Source organism: Cetorhinus maximus, chromosome 10 (assembly GCF_964194155.1).
Source record: "Cetorhinus maximus chromosome 10, sCetMax3.hap1.1, whole genome shotgun sequence".
In the NCBI taxonomy this organism is placed as follows: Eukaryota; Metazoa; Chordata; class Chondrichthyes; order Lamniformes; family Cetorhinidae; genus Cetorhinus; species Cetorhinus maximus.
Genome location: NC_135888.1, coordinates 9,476,591 through 9,504,301, shown reverse-complemented (window position 1 = coordinate 9,504,301; position 27,711 = coordinate 9,476,591). Strand labels below are relative to the sequence as shown.

Here is a 27,711-nt window from a genome sequence, read left to right as displayed (position 1 = left end):
TTCTATAACAGCAAAAGATTTATTTACAAAAACAGAAACTTTCCATTTATTACTCTTCAAACAATACAAAAGCTGTTTACAAGCAACAAAATGGAAATACAGAAAAAAGGATTATCAAAACAATAATTAAGCAGCACTGAAATATTAATTGATCACCGACACAGCTAATAGGATAAGAGAAAAACATATACTTTTGAATAAATATTGATTGCATTCATGCTAGAAAATACATCCATAATGGCTAGTTATCAACTGTCAGAGCATCAGCTTTACATAGCTTCATTATTTCACTCACTCATGGATTATGGCCTGCTAAAGAAAATCTCCAGAGTTTTAATAAGTGAACTGCAAGTCAATGTCCTCCCTAGATAGTGACAATCTAGCAGCCATTTTGTGGTTCTTTAAGATGATATAGTCAGAGCCTAGAAAATTAACAGCTCTGCTTGCAAACTGAAACCTGCCCTGATGATGTCAAATCATTTCCCTTATATATAGTCTTGTTACTCTTGTCAAAAAACTCTGTTCTAACTTCTGCAATTGCTGCATTGAAGAATAAACAAAAGCTTCTTGAGATATACTGCTTGATAAAACAGTGGAATACATTTTTGGTTGCTTATGACACAATGGTCCTAAACAGATTACACATAGTAAATATCAAAAGTAAAAAAAATGCACTATATGGTTTGAAAATAGCTTATTTAAAACTGTGTCTCTATTGTGAAGAAGTGTTTATTGCACTAATATCAAGTCTGAGTCACGGTGTTTAAGAAACAGTGTTAGGTAGATGTCCAAGACAGGCTTTGTTAAAAATCTTTTTTATATATTATATACACACAAGCACCTTTTAAATGCTTACTGGCAGCTAATTTAATTACCTTCCTGCCCACCAATCTAGATTTGTGTGCTGCACTATTCTATACAATCAATACCTGTGTCTCTGAACTCAGATCCTGAAATTTACCTAAGTGATGCAGGGGAGTGTGAAATATGCTTCCACTTTTCTCCAATTTCACTAACAGTATTACACCCAAATTTATTTAGCACAAAACTGGCTACCACGGAACATTTCAAATGTTGTCTTATCACTGTTTCCTTTGAGTGAGAAAGAGGTGGTGGTCGGGAATTCATCATTGCTTTGCAATGAGGCTGTTTTAAAATGCCTGTCCTGTAACTTCTGAGTTCAGCAAGCAATTCTGTCTGAATTCAAGCAAAGTGCAATAGGGCGCCCATTTGGCATTGTAGCTCAGAGTCTGAGAAATTCAAAATGGCAGATCAGGCTAGGCTCATGAAATTTCAGCCATGCACAAAATATACTAGTCAGAAAACAAACTTTAATGGGTCAGATTTGTGCTTTATCTTGGTTAATACAGTTGCTTTTGTTTTAGAAATTGTCATGATAATTGCTAGCTTCTTCAGAAAAAAAATTCCAAGGGATAATCTAAGAGACAAAATGACATCATCAGTTTAGCTCTTGATTTATCCATCCAAACAGTGTTAAATCAGTCTGTTCTATTAAATTATAATGGATTAGCTTGATTTTAGAACGAATAGATTAAAACTCTATAGGTTTCCTTAAAGATTACATGCATTCCAGAAAACATCAACTTCAATCATTCCATCAATACTTTGGAGTTGACTAGAATTCCAGATTGATTATATTACAGGGTTCATATAAAGAATTTATATAAACAAAAAATTTGAAACAGTACGCATCCAAATATTATTTATATATAAAATTGTTAATGCTGGTTCAATAAATAATTCTAACCTGATCTAACAGCACCATTGAGGGCAAATACCCTAAGAAAGGTAGGTGAGGCCATATGCAACCATGTCCCTTTTGGAGTTTATATCCTCTTCAAAGTCTAATAACCTGAAAATCTGCATGATAAGTTTCCACTGATCCAGGATTGGTGGTAATCACAATGACCACAAAAGAGTACATACATTTCCAATATACAACTGCCATTTGAATACCAAAAAGGGATTGGACTATACCCAGGCAATAATTAAATTGTTAAGTCTAGTAGTACTGCTAGTTTTTTTTTAAACTAGTACATCACAGCATGTATATTATGGTCTTTGAAAGTGGACATGATTCTTAGATATTCACCTGGCTCGTACAAAGAAAAGTAAAATGGATTACATAGAACATTACACACCAACAATAACTTTCCTATTTCAAGGCAGAGAAAACCTACGGTCCCCCCGTTCATTTCTAACTTTTGTGTCCGCAAATACAGGCAATTATTTGCTTGCTAAAACCTGTAGCACCTGAATTCATTACTTTCAGTATTCTTGTGGATTAAAAAAGGATGCAGAGAGTGCATACTTAACTGACAGCATTATAATAAATGGTTAGTTGAACTTCTGGATCTCACAGGAATTTTTTTTAAAACAGCATAGACCCAAGTACAGATGGACCCAAAAATCTGGAATGAACATGGGACCGGTAGATTTTTCTAGCACTTACTGAGCATATGACGCAACGTCATGCTCCAACTCCTCCTTGTGAAATCTCACAATGAACACTAAAGTTGGCAGAAAGATCTTTCACGCTGGAAGTAAAGTAACTTTCTCAAAGAAAAACTTTTATAAAAGACTGTTCCAATTAGTACCAACTCTTTTAAATAAGGTACAGTTAAGCTGTATTATATTTTCCTCTAAAAACATACATCAGGAACTTCAAGGTATTCATTTCATAGACAGCATTGGGAATATATGCAATTATATCCTTAATCAAATAGTCCTAAGTTACAGTTCATTAGTTTAGCAAACTGTGTACAGTAAATGTATCCAAAACTCATTTTTCAGAGGGGCTGGGTGGAAGGGGGGTTTTGCAACTTGAGGAGAGAAGGGTCATCTTTTCCTAAAATAGATGTACCACTATGATTTTATGTGAAGTGCAATTGTTATAAAGTAGATGCAAGTCGTGTTACTTATTTTAAATACTGGTTTGATTTATTTTTGCCCCAAAACTTCTCAACTGAGTAACGTGGCACTGAATTTAACATAAAAGCTTGGAAACTTCAGAATAACTGGCAGTCAACTTTCTCAAAGGGTCACATGCCGGTTTGAATTCCAAGTGTTTCGAATCCACTGCACTCTTCAATGACCAAAGGTCAAAGACTTTTAAAATTAATCTTTATACAATAGGCATTTTCTGCAGACACAATCATATATAAGTGCTAGACTGAGACCACTACTAGCACAAGATACAGTATGGCAATTTGAAATATTAATTTCATAATTTAATAAACTTCATGTGTCATATGCTCCCATCAGTAAAACTTTAAATGAGGCTAGCCTTTTAAAGAGAAAACATGAAGGGAAAAGGGGCACAGACTTTGGTTGAAATTGGAAGTTTTTAAACACAATTAAAAGTTGCTTGAATTGTTTTAAAACAATCTTTTTTACAATACATCACTTACCAGTCTTCTGATATTGTGAATTATAATTTGTATAGATAAAACAATGATTAATGTAGATGCTACTCTTGTATCTACTTAGTATTTTCAATACTGACTTGATTTCCCCCCCCCCCACAAATTTCTCAACTGACAAATGTGGTACAGTATTGAATTTAGTATAAAAACCTGAAGTGTACCTACTGACAGATGAAATGTTGCTCTGCAAAGTAAACATATAGTTCATTCAATCTGATTTTTTCAGTATAAATTCTAATCTCTAAATTTGAAGATTAAAGAAGCATTCATTCTTAGCCAAGTTATTAAGAGCGAAAACTAACACAACAACCCTATCACTTAGGGTAAATTCCCATATTTTCAGAAGATACTTTTTAACAGAAGACACAAAAGGAGAAGAGGCAAACCTGCACCTTCACCAGGCCTACCAAGAGAGAAAATAATTGCTGTCCGTTTGATAAATGCCATTTCCCTGAAGATGCTCGGGTGCATGACAAGGTCTGATCAGAGCTGGGAGAATGCTAAAAGTCCATTCCTAATGTACATTGAAGATTGCACTCATTTGACATGGATAAATTTGAATATGAAAGGAGGTCTGTAGGGTTTTCTTAACATTAGTCAGAAAATGTGTATGTAGGTCTCTTGTACGAGTGAGTGAAGTATTTTTTAAATGGATATAGTTTATTTAATTATCATTGAAACTAATAAATACAGCCTTTAAGCATTCAAATTATTCCACACAGCAGTATGAAAGTAACACTGATGAAAGAGAAATTGGGTAAAAGGTGTACAAATTAATAGTGCAGGTTGAAATGAGACAATTGCATATTAGAGTCTTGCCTGGCATCCATGTTACCACACCCTCACGTACAGGTAGAAGTCTGACCAGAGAAATAGCTTTGGGATATTTTATGGAAGAATGTCACACATGGACTGAACAGTAGAGGGTGCTCATAATATGTCAAGACACTCCAGAGGCTGGTATCGTCAGTCAATTAACAATTTACCAAGCTGCTGGTTAAAAATAAATATCAAACTCATCACAAATAGCATAATAGAACTTTCAAACCTGATCTCTGCCAGGCTTCCATGCTGCCCCATTGATGAGTTCAATTCAAACTTCATACCACTGCATCATTAGGGCAGGCAAAATAAAATGTCTTTAACCTTCATTGATGAGACTACTCATAAAATAAATCACTAGCCTGGAATAGCATTTCACACTGCTGTGTGAAGGATGAATGGATGTTTAGGCTTGCCACATTGACTTTTAATTATTATGGTGGTGCATTATTGTACTATCTCACACATTTCTTCCTGCTACCATAACTAATGATCCTGATCCTTCTCCTGAACATGGTCATTTATTTTTATAGTATACACTGTACCTTTAATCAGGCCAATAATATCTTTTCTGAAGTATTCAAAATTACCAACTTTCAGGGAAAATCGATACAAGAAAAAAATAGAACTTGATTGGGGAAAAATAGTAGTTTCATAACCAGAAACATTATATAAATGGTGAATACTGTGCTACAAAAAAACCCAAAATACTAATATTGTAGCATTATTTCTAGCTTTGTGTGCTTCTGGCTTTGTTATGCCTAAGCTACTCATTCAGAAATATGAGACAATGGAAGAACATCCTGCACTGCAGTCTCCATGTTGGTTTCTTCTGAGGGAGAAGGCTCATCACCTTCTTTTTGTTCTATATGTGTGTCTGTTCGGTCAGGTGACTCAACTCGACCTTTAATCTCGGCGGCGCCAGGATGGTTTTTCCTCAAATGTTGGTTCAAAGTGCCTTGGAAAGGGAAACATTTACCGCAAATTTCACAGCGGTATGGCTTGTCATCTGTGTGTCCGCGAATGTGATATTCAAGTTGGTCTTTCCGTGTATACTTTTTCCCACAAAAGCGGCAGACGAAAGGAGTTATTCCCATGTGGAGCCGCATGTGTCGGTCAAGGCTTCCTTTCTGGTTGAAGGACTTTCCACAGTAGATGCAGATTAACCTTTGATTGTATGGAAACCAGTGTTCCCTTGCATCATGGTCATGGGGATTACTTTCAAAACCTTGCCTGTTTGGCCCATTGTCGCCATCAGAGGACTGACTAATCACATTTTGCCCTTCATTTTGTATCTGTATGTTTCGTTTCAGTCGACCTCGACCTCTAAAATTACTAAGCATTGATCTAGAGGGACTTGAATTTGTGAGGCAACCATAGGTAGTTGATAAGCCAGCTGACTGCGATGCTGGTTGAGATAGTGAGAAAGCCTGTTGTAATACTGGTCCATACGAGCTGACATTCACAGCCACCATTCTGTCCACATGATCTCCATCAACCATTTCTGTGTGATAACCGTCATCACCCACTGATGAACTATCAGAACAACTTGGCCGATCGGATTTTTCCATTTTGACTTTGACCTCTGTAATTTGAGCACCGATTGGATTGCTCTCCCTCACTATTAATTCTGCTTGCTCATGGTCACCTTCAATTTGGATTTCGTGCTCAGAAATGCTACCACTGCTTCCGGGGTCAGAGTGCCTCTCCTCCATAGTCCGATTCTGAAAGCTTCGGTTTGGTGTGACCTCCATACGTGTTTCGTTAGCGACTGTTGTCTGCCGTACTTGGCCATAATATGGTGGAGAGATTTCAACTGGATTTAAGAAGCGGCTATTGCTCTCCCTAACCCCATTGCGATTTCCCTGATTATCTTCAGTACTGACAACTACAGAGTCAATACTCACAATACTGAATTTTGAGTGAATGCTCTCCAAGATCTGAGTACATTTGTCAATTATGCACTGCATCTGCAGAAAACTTGCAGCAGTAAGAAAGCTAACAACATCTTTCAAGTGCAACGACAGTCTTCCAGTGTAACAAAACGAAAGTAACTGTTCAAATACATCTGGATTTTTAATAACTGATATTGATAAACCACTCATGGTGCTCAGTGCTGAATGATCACGGAAATACGGGGAGCTGGCAGCAAGGACAGCCTTGTGGGCTCTGAATGGCTGACCCTGAATGTGAACGATAATGTCACATAGCTTTCCTTGTAAGCGTAGCTCATTGAGTTGGCTCAGAACACAGTTGCTGTACTCAGGCACATCAAACTGGATATAACCACCGTTATCCATTTCTTCTATGGTCAATCTTGAGAACCTGAGAGGGTCACAAAATGAAATAAATAAAACCACTGTAATCAATCCTTACAGGAAAGAATTTCGCAGACATTTATCTTGCACTGATTGGAAATTAGTTACGTATACACAGAGCATATGATTTTACTGTACAAAATAATCAAAAATTCATCACAAGATACACAACTGTATGTGATTCATGTAAACTAACCACTCAGCTCCATTAAGTACTACACAATTAGAATTTGTTTATACTACAGAAAAGACAATGTATCTGGGAATGCATTGTATTACAAGAAAGAATGCATAGGATGAAGGAGCCGAACAGTGAGAATGGAGCTTGAAAAAAAAATTAAAATAAAAGTGAAACACCATGGTTGCTGGAGATCTGAACTAAAAACAAAATGCTGGAAAAAAATCAATCGGTCTGGTAGCATTTGTAGAGAGAGAAATAAAGTTAATGTTTCAAGTCCAATATTACTTCTTTGGAACTTGAAAAAACACAAGTTGTGCAGGTCCCCAAGTACAAAACTGTACAATATGCTTCAAAGCAACTAACAAATGCCAATGTAGACCCTGCACCAAATAAGGAAGGAAGCTGAACTAAAATATTAATTTTTCAAATAATCTAGATCCATCTTTCATTCCTAACATATAAGTAAAACTACTTCTTATTTACTCATTGGTGATATATAGACTGGTTAAAAACAAAGTGAAGCTAATCATTGCAAATGAACAATGGCCACTTTCATTAAAGGCAATTTTGTTTTGTTCACAACTCCAAAACAAAAATTTTGGATATTTAAGTGAGGCATTCTGAATATTTACAATGCTGCAAAATAATTTCTGTGCTATATATAGCATGGTAGAAATTAGATTTGCCACTGTCACACAAGTCATTTGACACTTTTTCCAGTAGAGGCGTTAAGAAAGTGAAATATGCAAATTTTGGCTATATTAGCATCAGGAACGGCTTAGATTTTTGTTCTACAACATTATTTCACAATAGTGCAAATATCAGATTCTTGTGATTTTAAAGGTGTTGAGACAAACTTCAATTCTGAAAAAATAACGCCAGGACAATTTTTTTTTTTGCACAAGGTAGTTGGAAAAGTGAGCCGTCCTTTACATAGCTTGTGGCTATTATGCCTGTGTGGTCCAAGCAAAAGCACATCAGAAATCAAACGATTAATTCAACTAAACATTCGTACGGCATCACAAAACTCTGCCACAGCAAAGAATCACAAGATACAAAATGAACATGTTTTCTATTAACACTCCTGAAGCAGCACGCTTAAAATCTAACAGGAGGTACCAGGGCCTTAGGAAAATTGTGGCTGCTAAGGCAGCACCATTTTAAGTCTGTGTACTGATCAACTACAGCAGAATATTTTACATTGTTACTCATTCAAATAAAAATATTCACTTGGGTTTACTGTTCAGGGTGGAAAATACAAAGATTACATTGTAAGGTGTAAACTAACCAGAATATATCTAGACAGGGGGGAAAAAATGTTGCACTTCAGCAGTTAGAGCCCCAGTGAAATAGCACCAGGCAATCTCAAATCAATTTGTAACTGCCTGGCAGGCAGCTTTTCCGAATTAAGTACAGTAATTTCAGATTTGACCATACATGCTCCCAGGGCAAATCTGTAATATCTAGAAAATGTTCCCTTTTTGAAAAGCTTTTACTCATTGCACAGTGCTTCAAGTTTGAAGTTACTCTCAGAGCAGTATTAATCTGAGGGACTTTTTGAAAAAATGCCTTTGGCAAAATCAAGTGGAGAATTTGGCAGTCGCCAAAAGGTCAAACAGATGGTTGATAAAGAGAAAAATAGGCCAGATGGCGTTTTGTGCCTGCACTGCCATTCAACACGATCGTGGCTGATCTTCCACCTCAACTTCACTTTCCCCACTAGCCCCTTAATCCCCCTAGCATCCAGAAATCTATCAATCTCCGATTTGAATATACTCTTCTCCAGTGTCTTCACATAGCCCAAGTCTCATTCTTGGTGCCATCTCAGTAAATCTCTTCCACATAAGAACATAAGAAATAGGGGCAGCAGTAGACCTTTCAATCCCTCAAGTCTGTTCCACCATCCAATACAATCATGGCTGATCTTCTGCCTCAACTCCATTTTTTCCACCTGCTTCTCGTAAGCCCAGGTTCTCTGAAGGAGTAAAAGTCTATTTATCTCAGCTTTAAATATATTCAATGATGAAGCATCCCGTTTCAAAGATTCACATCCCTCTGACTGAAGAAATTTCTCATCTCAGTGAATGATCAGCCCCTTAACCTGAAACTATGTTCCCATGCTCTAGATTCCACAACCAGGGGAAACACCCTCAGTGTCTACCCTGTCAAGCCCCTTCAGAATCCTGTATGTTTCAATGAGATGGTGACTCATTCTTCTAAACACCCGTGAGTGTAGGCCCAATTTACTCAGCCTCTCATCATAGGGCAACCCTCTCATCTTAGGAACCAACCTACTGAACATTTGCTACACCACCTCCAAGGTAAACATCAAATATGGGGGTCAAAACTGCACGCACACTATTCCAGGTGTGGCCTCACCAAAGACCTGTACATTGTAGCAAGACTTCCTTATTCTTAACACTTCAAAGAAGGCCAATATGCTATGGTGCCTTCCTTGTTTGCTGTACCTCATGCTAACTTTGAGTACCTTGTGCAAGACAAGTTCCTCCAAACATCAACATTTACAAGTTTCATGCCTTTTAAAAAATAATCTGCTTTTCTATTCTTACTACCAAATTGAATAACTTCACACTTTCTCACATTATACTCCATCTGTCACCGTATTTCCCACTCACTTAATCTGGCTATATCCATTTGAAGCCTCTGTGTTCTACCTTACATTCCCAATTAGCTTTGTATCATCAGCAACTTGAGATACATTAGCACTTAGATGCAATATCAAATAGAGACAGGGGGAAGGGGTCCAGACTAAGATGATACAATCATACTGTAACTGTAAATTTGAAACAACCTTTCCTATAGTTAATACTCTCCCAGACAAGTTGTAGCCCAATAGAGATAGTTAAGATTGTTTAACCTTCTTTAGAGGTAAAGCGTCATCTGGCCAGCATTAGGCAAATAAATTTAAAGAGGCCTGTGTTTCCTAATACCAGATCACAGTGCATAGCTAGAAGTGTTGATACAAGACATATGAAGGAAGGTACAATACTTCCACCACAAGTCATGTCAGTCAGAGGAAATGTTTTCAACTGCAATTTAAAAATAGGTATGATATTGTGTCCCCGTTGTTTTATTGAAGCGAGAAACAAAATAGATTTAATTACATTGATCAACTTATCTTGAAATTAAACAAATATTGTACATCAAGTCATTTTTAAAAAAAGTTTCCCTATGCATCATTTTTTATCTTCCATTTTAAAATGGCAGGCAGTTAATAATTGGCCAAAAGCTATCTTGCCATTTGATCTGTCCTCCTGAGTAAGCAATTCCTTTCCCCTCGCCATCCCAGCAGATTGGTTCAGATTACAATTCAGTAAAGGGGAAACTAAACAGAAGTGAAAGCCACATGCTACACATTCATAGCACAGCACCACCAGACATGCATCGCTAAGCAAACTTTCTAAAATATTAACTCCGTTCTTTCTCCATAGTTCAGTGGGCCTTAACCATACTCATTAGCCACACAGATCAGAAAGACCTCACCTTTGTTCCAGAATAGCTTATCTCCGCTGGGGCAATTAAAAATAATGAATAATATCTGGAATTGAAAGCTAGTCGCAGTAATTGTGACCATGAAACTATCATTGTCGTAAAAATGCATCTGGTTCACTAATGTCCTTCAGGGAAGGAAATCTGTCATCCTTATCTGGTCTATCCTACATGTGACTCCAGACCCACAGTAATGTGGTTGACTCTTAACCACCCTCTGAAATGGCCTAACACGCCACTCAGTTCAAGGGCAATTAGGGATGGGCAATAAACGCTGGCCTTGTCAACGACACCTATCAGTGGTCCCTACTGGAAAATATGCACATGGAACTTGGGTGAAGACACAAACTGGTTCAGCCTGTGACAAGGCCCACAGTCCAACAGCCTATCAATTTTTATTCATCCAGCCTCACTGAGAAAGAATGGTCATTCAGATGAAGTACCAAAAGCAATTGCGTATGGGAACAATTAGTCAACACTTTGCAAGAAGGAAAAAGAAAAGTGGGGGAAATGAACATTATTTCTATAACTAAAGTTAAAAAGTAACCAGTTTGCATTTAAATGCTCTGAGAATTATTTGTTTTATATTTAACTCGCAGCCAGCTATACAATATCTGCACTGCTGGAAAGAAGCAGGAATTGTCTAATTTGCAAGCGCCTGGGAAGTGCTATGGTAAGTCTCAGAACCCCTTGACGTAGGAGGGGGAAAAACAGTTAGCTGCACCTTACAAGGGCTATTGATGCCTCCACTGTTTAACAGCATGTCAGTGCTCACTCATGGAACTGTACACAGAACATTAAGGGTAAAGGAGAAATATTAAAATTGTGTTGAAATAAAATTAATTTTACATAAAGGTCAACATTTAAAACATTTGGATCAAAGTCACTGCAGCTACTTATCAGATGGAAAGCTTGTTCGGGAACTGAAGGCATTGCTTGCCCATCCATACAACTCATTGCCCAAGTATATTTGTTTTTTTTTAAAAATGGTTCAATGGAATTCTTAATTGTTGTAAATTGATAATCATCTTGACAAGAGGCACAAAAAGTACTGCACTTGCTGTTGTCATGAAACAATGGTTCCCAGAAAGTAAAAGATCTATAGGAATGTAAAATTTATTTTCTAAATTATTCAGAATTCAGCTACAGCTTGAAACAAAACAAGATACAGCATGATTAGCATATAAATTTAGGTCCATGTTTTAAGATAGATGGCTTTTGTCATGTTTTGTTAAAAAGACAAGTTCCAATGCTAATTTTTCACCAATTCAATAATTTTCATTAAGTCTGTTTTCTCTTGAGGCATTCAGTTGCATATTTAAGTAATAAAAATTAAATAGATTCATGCCATTTATTATAATAAAATAAATATTTTTCACTGGTGATATTCAAAATCAGATGCAACAACACAAGACAAAGGTATTCTGCACATTCTGCTCAAACCAGCTCCCAAAGATCTGCACACAATCCAATTCTGCTGCCCTTTCCCCATACTCTCATATTTTTCTTTTCAAATATTTAACCTCTTCCCTTTTGAAATATATCGCACTTTCTGCTTCTACCACTGTTTCCATTTCCTTGCAATCTTTTGTGCAAGAGGTTTACTCCTATCTCTCCTTTGGTAATGATTTTGAACACAAAAACAAGATGGCATTCAAGCATCACTTGAGCAACTTAGTTACCGATTCACTGACCGGTGGAAATAGCTTTCCCCTATTTACTTTATCAAAACTATTCACAATTTTGAACACTTATCAGATCTCCTCAATCTTCTTTGCCTAATGAAAAAAGCTGTCGTTTTTCTAGCATTTTGTCATAACTGAAGACTGAAGTACCCTCTCCATGGGCTTGACATCCTTCTGAAAGTAGGGCACCTAAAACTGGACGATATTCTAACTGTGATACAAACAATTACACGGAGATTTCACATTGGCCTCTTTGCTTTTGCATTCCTCTGCCCCATTTATATGTTACGCTTTTTTAAAAAGCTTCAACTTGTCCTATGTTGAAAACTGCTCCTTTCTATTCCTTTTCAGCCATGTACTGTATATATATACACACACACATGCATAATATATGTATTTTTTTCTCCCAAACATTTTCAATCACATTTATCTGGAATAAATTTCACCTCACATCCAAGTATCTTACATTTCGCTCCAGTTAGTCTCATACACTTTTATTTTCTGAAAAAATGAATCAATGTACAGATAATTTAGATAATTTAATGAGAGTAATAACCTCTACAGTGAACTGGGAAGTGGGGGAAAACATAGCTTAAATCCCTCCAGTGCATTAACCACTACTCTGCTTTCTCCTTCAACTAACTCCCTCTTATCCTTGCTGCTAGACTATCTGTAAAAGCATGCGCCTGATATTTTTTAAACAAACAAGCCTTATCTTATCAAATGTCTTTTGAAACATCTGCTTCATTTCCTTTATTGATGTACTTTGCTATTTCCTCAAACAGCTCTATTAAACTGGTCAAACATGGCTTCCCTTTGTCAAATTTATGGCAGTCACCCTTAATTAACCCACATTTCTAGGTCAGTATTAATTTTATCTCATACTTTGGCCTGAGAAGCTTACCAAGTACTAATGGTAGACCGAGTGCCCTGTAGTTACCTGATTTCTCTCTCTTTTTGAACTGAGGTGTTACATGGGCAACCTTCCAGGCCTCTGGCACAACTTTCATTTTTAAGGATGCTTGAAGGATGGTGGTCAAAGCCTCTGCTTAATTTCCCTTATCATCCTAAGCACGTATGCCACTGGAGCAAGGTGCTTTTTTGAGTTCTGCTCTATTTTTTCATTTTTAGTTCCTTACCTGTAGTTCTCCTCACGCATCCTCTCATTCTATTAACACACGCGCATGCGAAAACCAAAGTACTCCAATAAGCTCCACTACTCTGACAAAAATAATAAACTTAGGCATTGCCCACAGTCAATTATGAAAATGCGCTCTTAACTTAAAGGAGGGGAAGTGAAAGCAACATAAGAAACCAACTCCAAAGAGCCACCTGGTGATCAGAGCCTGCAACTGTACTGTGACAACTGACATAGCAAAACTGAATGGGAAAGTCAGATGATGTTAAATGTGGGCACAAAATACATCTTGACAATGGGAGTCCACAAATTGTGGACAGGTAGCATGTGTTCTATGCAAAACTTGTAATGCCATGTAGACATTTTTCTATTTTCCATCCTCTGTAATTTTCTTTCTGTTCATAGCCTTAGAATGTCATGGGCGCTTTTCTCAAAATCTCATTTCAATATGAATTTCTCTGCTAATCCCAAGGAACTTCATAACTTTTGCTGCACCACCTTAAACTACTACAGTGTGGGAATGAAGAGCGAGTCAACTTGCTGTTCTGCACAGGATGCTGCCAGGAGGAACAATCTGCAACTAGGATTGTGAAATGTCCTGACCCATTGCAATGACCAAAATGAAAGTGAGAAAGCGAAATTTATGTTTTTGGTGCAAATAAAAACATTGACCCCATAGATGCCCCCTGCATAATTGGCAAGAGAACCAGAAGGGAACTGAGCAAAGTTTACTTTTACACAGAGTTATGAGCTGGAACTCACGATCTGAAAGAGAGGTTGAAACAGGCTTCACAGGACTTTTTAAAAGGCAAGTGGACATGGAAATCGAGAATTAACTTGCAGAGTTAAGGGGGAAAAGTTGGGTTGAGACACCAGTGCTTTCAGTGCATGCCAGGCTTCCTTCTGTACTGCAAGGTTCAAGATTCTGCAGCTCTGTGCTCTCATTGATACTTTCTGAAATTGATTAATTGAACTACAGCCAAAATTCAGAAAGTAATGAAATGACAAAATTATGGCACATATTTTACAAGTTTTGTGGCTGCTTTTTGACAAGTAAATGTGATTCTTACCCCTCGCACTCCACGCCTTCCCCCACAATCCCAAACCTTAGCATGAAAATGTGATGGTTACAAGAAGTGCCACACTGTATGCCTGGATGCAAATCTACATTAAATTAGTATTCTTACATCTTGACTGTATAGCCTTAAGACTACAGATTAGATCAGAGACTACTACAACGCATGCTTGACATTCCACGCAACCATGGAGCACTCTTCACTTGATGTACAATGCCACTATTGTAGTCATTTTTACATATTGGCTGCAAGCAAATGCTGTGTTTCAATCCTTAAAAAGATCCTTTATCAGTGCAAAAACAAAACACTGAGGATGTTGGAAATCTGAAACAAAACCACAAAATGCCGCAAAGACCCAGTAAGTCAGGCAGCATCTGTGCAGAGAGAAACAGAGTTAATGTTTTATATCAATGACCTGGAAAAAGAGATGTAACAGGAGAAAGAACAGAAACAAGGGAAGGGGGGGAGCTGAGGCAAGAAAAAAAGGGAAGGCCTTTGATAGGCTGGAAGACAGGAGAAATTAAATGTCAAAGAGGATGTTGCTGCAAGATAAAGAAATATCCCATTACCACCCCCACAAGAAGGGGTCTAGAGGTATAAATGGAAATAGCAGATTCATTTCTAGCTGCTGTCTAAAAAGAATCGTGAACCGTGGTTATAATCTGAAATTACTGAACTCAATTGAGTCTAGAAGGCTATGAAGTACCTAACTGAAAGATGTGGTGCTGTTCTTTGAACTTCATTGGAACAGTGGAGGCGGCCAAGGTCAGGTGTGAGAATAGAGTGGAGAATTAAAATGGCATGAAAAAAGGAAACTCAAGGTCTCACTTCCAGAATGAACGGGGGTGGTACATAAAGCAGTCACCCAACTGGTGTTTGGGCTCCTCTGTATAGAGAAGGTCATGTCATGAGCAGAGAATACAGTATACTAAATTGAAAGCAGTACAAGTTAATCCTTGTTTTACCTGAAAGGGCTGTTTGCAGCCCTGGACAGTGGGAAGAGAGGAGGTAAAAAGGCTGGTATTACATTGCCTGTGCTTGCATAAGGTGGTGCTGTGGGAAAGGAAGGGGTGCTGGGGGTGATTTTTAAAAATTCATTCATGGGATGTGGGCATCGCTGGCTAGGTCATCATTTATTGCCCATTCCTAAATGCCCTTGAGTGGTGAGCTGCCTTCTTGAACTATTGTGGGCCATGTGCTGTAGGTACACCCACAATGCTGTTAGGGAGAGAATTCCAAGGTTTTGATCCTGTAACAGTGAAGGAATGGCGATATATTTCCAAGCCAGGATGGTGAATGGCTTGGAGGGGAACTTTCAGATGGTGGTGTTCCCATGTGCCTGCTGCCCTTGTCCTTCTAGATGGCAATGGTTGTGGGTTTGGAAGATGCTGATTGAGGAATAGACTGGGGTATCATGGAGGAAATATTACCTTCAGAATGCTGAAAGAGGAAGATATATGTTTGAACATAGGACTTATAGAGACAGGAGTAGGCCATTCAATAAGATCATGGCTCATCTGTTTGTGGCCTTAAATCCATTTTGCTGTCTGCCCCCATAACCCTTGACTACCTTGTCTATCAAAAATTTGTCTATTCCACCTTGAATACATTCGATGATGCAGCCTCCACTGCTTTCTGGGGAAGAGAACTCCATATATTAACGAACCTTTGAAAGAAAAAAATTCTCCTTATTTCCATCTTAAATGGTAGACCTCTTATTCTTAAACTGTTCCCCCTGGTTCTAGTCTTTCCCACAAGTGGAAACATCCTCCAGTATCTACCCTATCAAATCCCCTCAGGATCTTATATGTTTCAAAAGACCACCTTTCATTCTTCTAAATGTTCTAAACTCCAATGGGTATAGGCCCAACCTGTTTGGTGCTGGCAGCACATTAGAGGTGTTGGAAATGATGGAAGATGATCTGTTTGGCGAGGAGGCTGACTTAAAGGTGAGGGCAGGGGAACCCGATTGTGGTTCCGGGAGGTAGGGTAATGGAAAAGTGCAGAAATGAGATGGACATGGTCAACCATAATTGAGGAAGATCCTTGGTTGAGGAAAAAGGAAGACATATCGGAAGCTGATATGGAAGGTAGCATTGTTAGAATAGATGTGACAGAGAAAGAAATAAAGTTCTTATAGGAAAGGGGTATGACGATGGATAGTCCAGGTAGTGCGCTTATAATAGATCTTGGTTGATAGTAGGTGGGGAAGTTGAGGAACAAAGAGTTGGGGATGGAGCACATGAAAGCAAAGGAAAGGTGGAAACTGTAGACGAAGTTGATGACATTTTCCCATTTAGGACGAGAGCTGGAAACGACACCAATACAGTCATCAAAGTACTGCAAAAAGAGGTGAGGAGCCTAAGTGGGATTGAAACAAATCCCCATATCCCACAAAAAGGCAGGCATAATTAAGACTCACATAGGTGCCCATTGCAACACCTTCCATTTGGAGGAATGAATGGAGTCAAAGGAGGCGTTTTCGAAGAAAGAAGTTCAGCCAGATGGAGGAGGGTGGTTGTGGATAGGGGAAGACTAGGCATCCATTAAAGGGAGCAAAGGCCTTCATCTCTCCAGGTAGGGAAGGGAGCTATAGAGGGGTTGGGCATCCATGGTGAAAGGAAACAGTTAAGAGTCAGGAAGCTGTTAAAGTGCTGGATGGCAATGGAAGAGCTGCAGATGTAGGTGGGAAGAGACTGGGTAAGGGGAGAAAAGGTAGTTGGGATATGAAAAAAAAAATCAGCTGAGAGGCAAGAACAGCTGAAACAATGGATCACAAGCAGTACTACACTGGTAACATCTTGGGAAGGATTGGTCTATGTGAGTTTAGGCAGCTATGAGATTAGAGGCCATTGGGGGAACCAATGACAGCCTGGGGAATGCTTGAAGTTCAGTGATGGCTCATGGTCCTGGGGAGGTAGGAGGAAGTGTCAGAATGGTGCTGTTCAGCCTCCACAGGGCAGAGTTCAGTTTGCCAAACAACAACAGCCATACCCTTGTCAGTAAGTTAAATAACAATGCTAGAGTTGGACCTGAGAGAACAGACTGCTGCATGTCATGAAAGTATAATAATTTTCATAATATTATTGTGTTTTATTGTAAAAGTAGGATAATAGTGGGGTTTGGATTAGTTTCTCTGTGTGGATGTGCGGGTGGGGGGGGATGTAATTGAATTGGAGACAACTGGTCTGGAGGTTTTGAGTTATCAAAAAGGAAGCTAGATTTGAAATGCTAAACACGTAAACATGGCCGAAGTCTTAGAGTGTGAAGTATGAGGAACATTTGCATTTATAGATAAATTAGGTTAGCTTGAATTTCAAAGAGATGGTAAGATGTTACACCTAGCCTTAAGAAACTAAGCCAAACAGTGTGTTTATTTTTCCTAAAGGTTACCGATAATATGAGTACTATGAAAGATTTATACTATGAGAAACGTAAAGTTGCAAAGACGTATTGGAACAATGGAATTTATATTAAAAAGGGGGAAACATGTATAAAGGAGATGAGCTTGTGTGTAAGGGAGAAGGCATTCTAAGATCTAACACAAGTGTGAAAAGCCTCCAACTTCTGTACATCAAGTCGCTATCTATAGGAGCCGAAGCTAAGAAAACTCACTTTGAATATTACTGTCCGGGGTATTGTGCGCTTTGCCTGAGTCTGTTAAAATGTACTTGTTTTTACTGTTGCCTTAATGGAAGTGTTACTGGGAGCCAGATTAATTAGGGGATTTATGAGTTATTTTAGTGGTAATTTGTAGACCTATGTATGTGCTTAAAATCTTTTCTTATATTAATAAATGCTTAATTTAGTTTTGCAAATAACCTCTACATCTCAGTTGACTTATTACTACTGAATTCAAGGCATGCATCTCTAAATAAATCGCAAATTACAAAACAGTTGTGGCAGCTGTTTCAATTTTCCTTTGGTATTTGAGCTCGGCATTTACCATGCGCTGTGTCATAACACACATTCAGGGGGACGAAGTTAGAATGAGTGAGCGAGTGGAGTAGAAAAATTGGGCCAGCAGATGTCATACCAACAGTTTCCAATCAAAAGATTCAGAGAGACTAAAAGGCCATATGAGGGGTCCAGGAGGAATGAGAATTTTGCACAGGGTCTGCTGTACAGTGGGGAGGGGTGAGAAGAGACCTGGCTAAAGAAGTGGACATGGAGATGAAGGCAACTGAAGAAGAGCTCAGCCATGTTGAGCTCAAAATTCACTTGAGGTGGGGGGGTGGTAAAGGAAATCTGAGACCTTTGCTAAGGGCTGACGGGGACCACTGAGGTGAAGTCAAAAAGGATAACAAAAACTAAGCAAAAGGGCGAGATTGTAACAGGAATATGAGAATTTTATCTGCATCTTTTCCAATGGCATTGTAATACTTGTACATGAAAATACATGCATCCTCCTATTGCGCTTTAGTGCCTTTTTGTCTGTAAATCTGGGATGTAACTTACGCAGCAGCACAAGTAATGTCTGCAGCACAGCATGAGATGAATGTAATCTTTACAGTCACGTGACACACTGGTGTGGCACGTACATTGATTTCTGCAAGCAATGTTCAAAATACATTTCTTGGTTGTCAAAACATATGATGAACTCAAGTTGAACCCTAATGCACATTTCTGTTTATGTAAAGGGAAAACAATATGACATCTACCTATACAAACTCTACTTAGTGGAGGGGGGGGAACACAAAAAAACAAAACAAGCATATCTGCCAATTGCCATGTGCAGCTGCTTTAGAAAACAGTGCAACTCGAATACATTTCTCCCCTCTTCTTCCTAACATTTACACCTGAAATTATTGATTCCTTGTTATTGACAGCTCACCAACAGCATACCTCAGCTAAATTCTTCATAACACTAACCATTAGAATACTACTTTAAATCAGGGCAAAATTCTTTCTTCACTTAGTCCCAAATGCTTGCAATTTTAGCAGGGCAATAAACAATTTAAATCTCAACTCTTTCCCCCATCCTATGCAGAACTGCTTACTTCTTTGGTAGCATCCCTGCTGCTGCCACCTCAACTGGGATTGAATCGATCAAGTAACGAACAGGATCGAGGCTGGATTCTTCCTGGTCTACATGCTTAGCTATGCAGGGGTAGTTGAGTGTGATATCTTCTCCATTGCTGCACCACTACATGGAGTCTGTCTTGGCCAGAATCAACTCCCAGCTTTACAGAATACTATGCTTGCAACCTGACTCTATTTCTATCACCCTGAAACAGCTGATAGGTATGCAACAGGCATAACTGGTTTTCCCCAATGTTTGGGAGCACTTGGTCATGCCCCACCGATATGGAGAAACGTAGGCGTCAATGCACATGCCAACACTCAGTGGACAACTGGGACTGGCTACTCAGGAACTCTTGAAATTTAAACAACCTCAATGAATGTTTTTTTTAACCGGGGGCGGGGGCATTGTGTAAATTCAACTGGATTTAATTTTTTAATTTTGGTTAACTTTCAACTCAATGAGCATTACAAACAGAAATAAGAGCAGGAAGAGGCCATACAGCCCCTTGAGCCAAGATCATGGCTGATCTGATCTCGGCCTCAACTTCATCTTCCTACCCATTTCCCATAACCTATGAATCCCCTATATTTCAAAAGCAGGTCTATCTCAGCCTTTAATATACGCAATGATATCTTCCACAGCTCTCTCGGGATAGAATTCCAAAGATTCGCGACTCTCAGAAAAAACTTCTCATATGTCTTAAATCGGTGGCCCCTTATTCTGAGACTATGCCCCTTAGTTCTTGATACCACCCATAAATGTTGATGGAGAGAATCAGGAATTCTATAAAATGAGATGATGAAATGCAGGGCTTAGTATATCTTATCTCCCCAGTGAGCAATGCTAACAGGTGAGCCGGAGAAAGGTTAACAGGAAAATACTCCCACTCCCTGTAGTTCATTAGCTCAATGTGTGGAAGTATGGAAAATATTTCAGTTTCTAGCCCACACAAACGAACTAAAGAGGAACCCATGCTCCCATAAAAAATATTTTTCACGCTGGGTTATATCTCCCACATGGCAAAGCACATTGCAATCTTACCCTGCCTGCAGATCACTACTACACTTTGTTAGTATCATTGCACCTCCCATACAAAAGCATGAAAAGAAAATATTCAAACAAGCTAAGAAGTATTTCTCCCCCTTCGGTCAACCTAGGAATCATTACAGCATTCTTATTTATCTTTTTGATACCGTCATGGATAAAAACAGTCCAATCTGATATAGCTTCAGTCTTATCGGCTTGTAGTTTAATGTTCAGCTACTTTTTGTAGCTCAATCTTGGGAAGAACATAATGCAGATAAAGGGAAGTGTACAGAACTTCTTACAAAGCGGAAAACATTTCCTAACCTACCTTAGAATTACATTTCCCTTAAAACATTATAAAGCCATACATAACTAACAGCAAACCAACTGCAGCCATTTAAAACCAAGACCTGGAACATGCGGGGCAAGAGATCATTTCATTACAAATATAACAGCTTAAATCTGATTCCACACATGGCAGATTGCAGGTCTTGGGCTTACATTTAAACATAAGCACTCGAGCCAGTCCAGGATTCTCCACAAAATGAAAGAAAGTAAATAGTGCATGAATCATTCTGATGCACTGGAGAGCCATGGGATGTTGGTGTATCCCCCATACTGTTCATAATACTGATCAATTTTTAACTGGAGGCACCAAGTAACAGTCTGTCCACTAAGACAAGGAGCATCAATCTGCCTGTTCCCTCCCATGCTTTTTAGCTGGACCACCAAAGGCGCAGGAAGAGTTTACTTACCAACATTCTCTAATGGAAAAATACATTTAATATAACGTGGTACATAAAATTTATACCCTCTCAACCTGTCCAGTGCCTCAAGCCCTGCACATCTGGCTGCCATGGAAGCTTAGTTGTTAGGTTGGGTTGTAAAAAGTGAAGGTGCATCTATACAAATTTGTTTCCACTACTCATTTTACAAATGAGCAGCAGTGAAATTCACCAATCTTAAATTACAGCATGATAAAAGTATATCTATAGTTAACACTAGTCTTAACTTCATGTTTGCACACTGAACTGCAACTCTAGCCTTGAGCACATAACCTAGGATCAGTTCAGTACTGAAAGATTGCTGCACTGACTTTAGATGAGAGATATCCGCCTTCTTAGCTGGACCTAAAAGATCCCATGGCATCATTCAAACAGAGCAAAGGATTTCTGGGTCACCTGGATAATATTTATCCTGCAACTAAGACAGATTGTCTGGTCATTTATCTCGTTCATAGTTATTGGAGCTTGCTGTTTCCCAAATGGTTACTGAGTTTCTCTACAAGAGTGACTATACTTCAAAAATACCTTATTAAGCTGTGAAACGCCTTGGGAACATCCTGAACATGTGAAATGAACTATATAAGTGAAAGCTCTTTATCAGAACAGTTCCTTTAAATCAGTTAAAAATAAAAATTGCCATTAAAATTGATCACAACACAGCATAACAGATCTGAAATAAAACACCGATAGTGTTTCATATTATGACCTGGGCCTTTTGCGTTCTTGACTCTTAGGCCTTTCACACTTCATCACTGCTATAATTAACCTCATCATATTGCTGCATGGCAAAATTTCATTTATACTGGTTCAACCTTGTTCCAAACACAAGACATCACTGATACTTCAGAAAGATCCTTTGTGATATTTTTATCCCAAATTGTGAATCTTCCTGCAATTCACCACTTCAATGCTATAGGTGCTATATCACATGTTTAATACATTTTTAAGAGAACCTACACCAAATTCAACAGTCTTCTCTGCTTTAAATCATGTAGTTTCTTTGAATGGAAAAGCAAAACAAATATATAGCATCGCAAAATCCAGGAAAATAATCATAAAGGTTTACAGCTTTAGAGATAGTAAACTGTAACAGATGCTTCAGTGAATTTAGGCAATAATCTAATCTCAGGATTTAGAGGATGAATTTAAACTATTTGAGCTGCACTCTTGCCTTTATGATTAGATAATTCAGCAAGGAATCCATTTTTTCCTATTTGCATAAGAGTGACAAAATTATGTCAGCAATTGCCAGCATCAAAAATTAACATGGCATTTCAAGCGGAAGAATTTACATTTATGTTGAGCTTTTAACATAGGGAAATATCTGAAAATGCTTCACAGCAGTGTCAACAGACAAGAATTGACACAGAGTGAAAGAAGAGAATATTAGGGAGGGTCACTAAAAGCTACACAAAGAGGTAGGTTTCAAGGAGAGTGTCAAGGAGGAGATAGAAAAGTGGAGAGGTTCAGGGAACAAATCTCAGATCTTAGGGCCTAAATGGCTGAAGGCATGGCCTGCAATAGTGAGTGAATGGAGTGGGCGATGCGCAAGACGCCAGAATTGGAGGGATACAGGAATTCTCAGGGGCTGCAGGGGGTTACAGAGACTATTGAGAGATTTGAGCACAATTGTGTAATTTTTAAAATTGAAGTTTTATTGGTGGAACAGGTGGCAATGTAGGTCAGTGAGCACAGGAGTAATAGGTGATCAGGACTTAGTGCGGGTATGGACAGCAGGGCTTTGCATGTGCTCAAGTTTGCAGTGAGTAGGAGATGGGAGGCCAACCAGGAGGGCATTGGAATAGTTGAGTGTGGAGGCAAGACTGCCATATCAATGAGGATTTCATCAGCAGATGGGCCAAGGCAGAGACGGAGACAGAAGTTAAAAACTTGGGAACAGGTTGTGATGTTGAAGATTATTTACTTGGAAGCTCAGCTTAGAATCAAAGAGGATGCTGAGGTTCTAAACAGTCCGATTCAGCCTGAGACAGTGATTGGGAAGGGGAATGCAATCAGAAACTGCAGCTCATCCAGTACAGTGTGTCAGACAAACTGAGGTAACTGCGCACTAAGAGGAGACGGTGAAGTCAGCCATGTCAAAAACTGCAGAGATCGAGAAGGACAAGGTGGGATAGTGTACCATGGTCACAGTCGCAAATGGCATTATTTGTACCCATGATTGGAGCCATTTCAGTGCTATAGCAGGGGTGGAAGCCTGATCAGAGAAGTTTAAACATACAGTTACACGAAAGAAGGGGACTGGTTTGGGAGGTTCATTCAGGACTTGAGAGGCAAGTGGTTTTGGAGCTGGGTGGTAACTTTCAAGACAGAAAAGTCAAGGGTTTCTTTTTTTTGAGGATGGAGGCAATAACAAGATTTGAAAGGTAGGGGGGGCAGTACCCAAGGAGAGAGAAAGAGACCTGTTTACAGTGTCATCTAACAAAGGGCTAGCTAGGAAGGAAAGTTGGCTAATCAGTTTAATGTCAATAGGGTTATGAGAGCAGGAAGTGGGTTTCATGGATAAGATGATCTGAGAAGATGAGGAGAGAAAGGAGAGAAAGTAGGTTACAGGAAGCTTGGATGAATCAGCATGGGGAAAGGAGGGAAATGGCACAGACAACTGAATGAATCGTTTCAATGTTAATCATAAAGAAATCCATCTGCCTTTGCACTTGTTGGAGGTAGAGATGGGAAAGGGGTTTAAGCAGTTGATCATGGAGAAAAGAAACCACTGGTATTATCTTTGTATTTCAGAATGATTGAAGATTGAGCAGTTTTGGCAGAGAAGAGCAAGTTCAATAGAACACACAAGAGTACGCTTAAACACTATTTCTCTTACTTCAGCTTCTGACACCCCTATACTTGAATCCTTGCTTCTAGGTCATTGCCAAGTGTTTAATTTTCACAGCATTTAACTGATGACAGATGGTGAAAATAGACAGCATTTAGTAAAACACAAACCGCAGAAGATATTTTATATCCATTCTCTCTCTTGTTCAAGTTAGAAATGCAATTCCCAACCCAAAAGAGCATTTCAGGAACCAGTTCCTAAGTTCTTGCTGATTCTGCTCTTAAACTGGCCATCTGGCAGCCCGCAAGAGCAGCACAACAGCTTACTTACCTGCCGATGTACTATCCCGTTTTTTGAGGAAGCAGCCCCCTCACCCGCCTCTCAGCTCACTTCCTTATCCCTTAATCCCAACTCATATCCCTTAAATTATGGAAATGTGAAGAGTTGAACTCCATACATGGAGAATCACAAAGATCTAGTACAATGCACTGGAACATCCGTACTATAATTTTATAATATGCAAATACAAATCTGAGTATGCATTCTGTAATCTCAGCATCATTTCCTTTCTCCATTCCCCATGTTCCGATTTGCCTGGGTTATATACCAAATGGATGGACAGACAACCTGCATTTTGATCCCTGTCAACGCTACACTGTAACCTGATGTCAGGAGCTGCCGGAGGCCAGCCAGCATATGGCGACATAGGCAAACATATCCCTACCATGGGGAAGCACTAGCCTCCATACAGCATCTCACCCAACTAAGCAGAGCTAACATGAGGAACTTAGAGAAATTGAGAGTGGAAGCCCAGAGGTTACCACTTCATACAGCAAATCACTGCAACTCCAGCATAACAATGCCAAAGGTGTAATTTTATTACATTTCACCAGAATGCAAAAGCTATGGCTACTTAGAAACAAAGGGCAACAGAATACTGGAATCTACTTACAAGCAGCAGGGAAGGAGAATGCAGATAAACTGACAAACAAAAAACTTTTAAAAAAGATAATTAAAGCACTGAAGCTGGGTGGATTATAATTACCCTTTTTAAAGTATGTGCAATAAAAGTATACTCACAGGGCTAAATAGCTTTAACATCTGAAGTCAATCAAAATGGTGGCTCAGGCTACAACTTGCAGTATTTATTATGTGTGACCATAGACATATAGTAAATGAAAAAGATCAAGTTTTCAACCAAATAAACCACAGACGTGCATTTTACCAGGTAAAAGATGGGGAGCTGCTGCATAGTTACCACCGTTGAGCTGATTTCAGAATATTGTATCACCATGTGCACTGTTCAGTTTTACCATTTAGATTAGAATTGTTAAGAATCAAACTGGCATCGTAGTCTTAGGATCAAGAAAAGATTATTAAAGGGACCTTCTGTGCTATATCATTCTATGCTACAGGGAGTGAGTAGAACAGGATTAGATGAGATGCATAACGTGGAGAAAAACACCAACGAAAATTTGAAGGCCTGTTCTATGCCATAAAATTCTATAGTGCTAATCAGAATCCTGAAACTGCAATGATGTGAATAGTACAAAAACAATGTCATTAAGGTCACAGGGAAATAGCAGGTGAATATTTTGAAATTAGTCCAGTCCATAATAAAAATTAATAATCAAATGTCTCAACATGGTGTCAAGTGAAGGGGCTTCAGATGGAAATAATAAAGCTCCATTTTGCTTTGAGATGATCATACTTACACCTCTGTGCTTCCACAATGAAACAATGCAATCTTCACATTATGAATGTCTTAGCCTAAAAATGCATGCAATGGCAAGGAAGATGTGGGACAGAATCTTAATTTTTCTCGTGCATAACTCAATGGCAACTGCCACTTGAGAATTCCACCTTGATTAGATTTTTTTTCTATTAATGTCCTCTCAAAATCTTATTGGAAGGTGGGCATGAAACCAACATAAAGAAACTCAAAACATGCGATTTTCCTCGTAACTACAAAAATGTGTATGGATTGACATGATTTTTCCAGCTACAAACTCTGTCCTTCGCTTAAATGAAAACGTCAATGGCCATGCGCTTTAAGTAAACTGGGATTACAAGGTCAATCGTACGGATATAGGGAAAGTGTTAACAAGAGCTAATTTAAACACTCCAGGCACGGGCAGCAGTTAGGACACTGTTGATTTTAGCAGGACCATGTCCACCACGATCAGCAACAACAACAACTGCTCTCTCATTTCACTTTCGCTTGGCACACCAACCCTTCTGCAACTTTAGTCATTTTGTTAAAACGGAATTACAAACAAGTACATTGGTAATCGAGCGGGTTTTACGAATCGGTTCTTTTTTTTTGTGTGTGTGTTTACCAAAAGAGAGCTGGAGAATTTTCTGAAGGGCATATCTGGGACCTGGAAAATGCCTCTTGGGTGCTTCTTATTTTCCCCCTTGCAGATCCACGGGACAGTTTAGCTTTTGATGACCCCCAAAAAAAAATATATAAGAGGAAAAAAAAAATTGCAGCTGTGATCATAAAGGACGAGGGAGCGCGTCACGAACAATCCCTTTTTGTTATTTAACTCTCGCCAATTGTTACGTTGATGGCAATTCAAAAGCTTCAGTAATTCCCGCCGCAAGAGGAACTAAGGCCGGGCATTAAAACAAGGGGGGGGGGGGGGAAATATATATATGAACAAACTGCCTTTAACTTGGAATTGGAGGGCGGGGAGCAGAAGTGACAGAAGTTTTTTTTTTGGGGGGGGGGGTGAGAAAACCCCCCCAAAAAAAAGGTAAATGGGATTAAAAGGGGGGGGGGGGGTTTGTTGGAAAACTAGAGCGTGAACAATGAAGAGGTGAAGCCGGAAACTTGTCTTGTGGGTGAAGCCTGTCTCCCCCCCCGCCCCTCTCTCTCCCTGTGTGAGGTGAGGTGAAGTGAGGGAGCCCCGAGCGCAAACAACTCAGCAAAGCACTTACTTGGTTCCTAACTTCACATACAACATGGAGGCTGGGCCCTGCTCTGGCTCAAACCCGCTGCTCGCGTTATCGGTAGCCGCCCGCCGTCGCCTCGCATTTCATACTTACTCCGCCTTCGCAGTGCTGCGGGGTTGGTTGGCTGGGTTTTTAATTCCCTCACATTTTTTTCCTCGGTTTCCTTGTCACTTTTCCTTCCTTCCTTCCTTCTTTCCCCCCCCCCCACCTCCACCTCCTCCTCCTCCTCCTCCTCCTCCCCCCCCACCACCACCACCACCCGCACCCGGTGCCGTCGTTGCCCAGGCCTCACATACAGACCGCCCCCCCCACCACCACCCCGTCCGACTAACCGTCGCGACCCCGGAACTGAATCCAGCCAAAAGCGTCACCCCGCACTTCCGGCCGGCAGCGGCGGCCGAGTGCCCCGAAACCCAGCGGAGCCGAAGTGGGGGGCGGGCGAGCGCGCGCACGCACGCATGCACGCACGCACGCACGCACGCACGCACGCGCGGGGCGGGGCGGGGGGCGGAGCCCGAGCCGAGCTGAGTCGAGTGAGGTTCTCGAAGCCCGAGCTGAGCCGAGCCGAGCCGAGTGAGGTTCTCGGAGCCCGAGCGGAGCCCGAGCCGAGTGAGGTTCTCGGAGCCCGAGCCGAGTGAGGTGCTCGAAGCCCGAGCGGAGCCCGAGCCGAGTGAGGTTCCCGGAGCCCGAGCCGAGTGAGGTTCTCGGAGCCCGAGCCGAGTGAGGTTCTCGGAGCCCGAGCCGAGTGAGGTTCTCGGAGCCCGAGCGGAGCCGAGCGAGAGCTCGGAGCCCGAGTAGAGCCGAAGGCAGGGATCCCTAGCGGAGTTGAGTTCGGAGCCTGTTATGGTCCTGGACCAGACCCCCCCAAGTCTTTTTTTCTTAAAACATCCAGTTTTGTTTGAAGTAAACAAAGTTTGAGATTCAAGATACCTGCTATGAGAATAAAGCG

At 39.9% G+C, this 27,711-nt stretch overlaps 1 protein-coding gene across 1 annotated transcript; it reads right to left on the bottom strand.

Annotated features, from left to right (window-relative positions):
- Nucleotides 1-26,962, bottom strand: zbtb34 (zinc finger and BTB domain containing 34). The gene is made up of 2 exons (XM_078549927.1): nt 26,856-26,962; nt 1-6,593 (listed from the first exon to the last, which is right to left on the bottom strand). The coding sequence occupies exon 2, from the start codon at nt 6,566-6,568 to the stop codon at nt 5,039-5,041; it is 1,530 nt and encodes a 509-aa protein (XP_078406053.1). The 5' UTR covers nt 6,569-6,593; nt 26,856-26,962; the 3' UTR covers nt 1-5,038.
- Between the last annotated feature and the right edge of the window lie 749 nt (nt 26,963-27,711).

What these genes read in the sequence shown, in the direction of transcription:
- zbtb34 (XM_078549927.1), bottom strand. Translation starts at nt 6,568, where the DNA reads ATGGATAACGGTGGTTATATCCAGTTTGATGTGCCTGAGTACAGCAAC.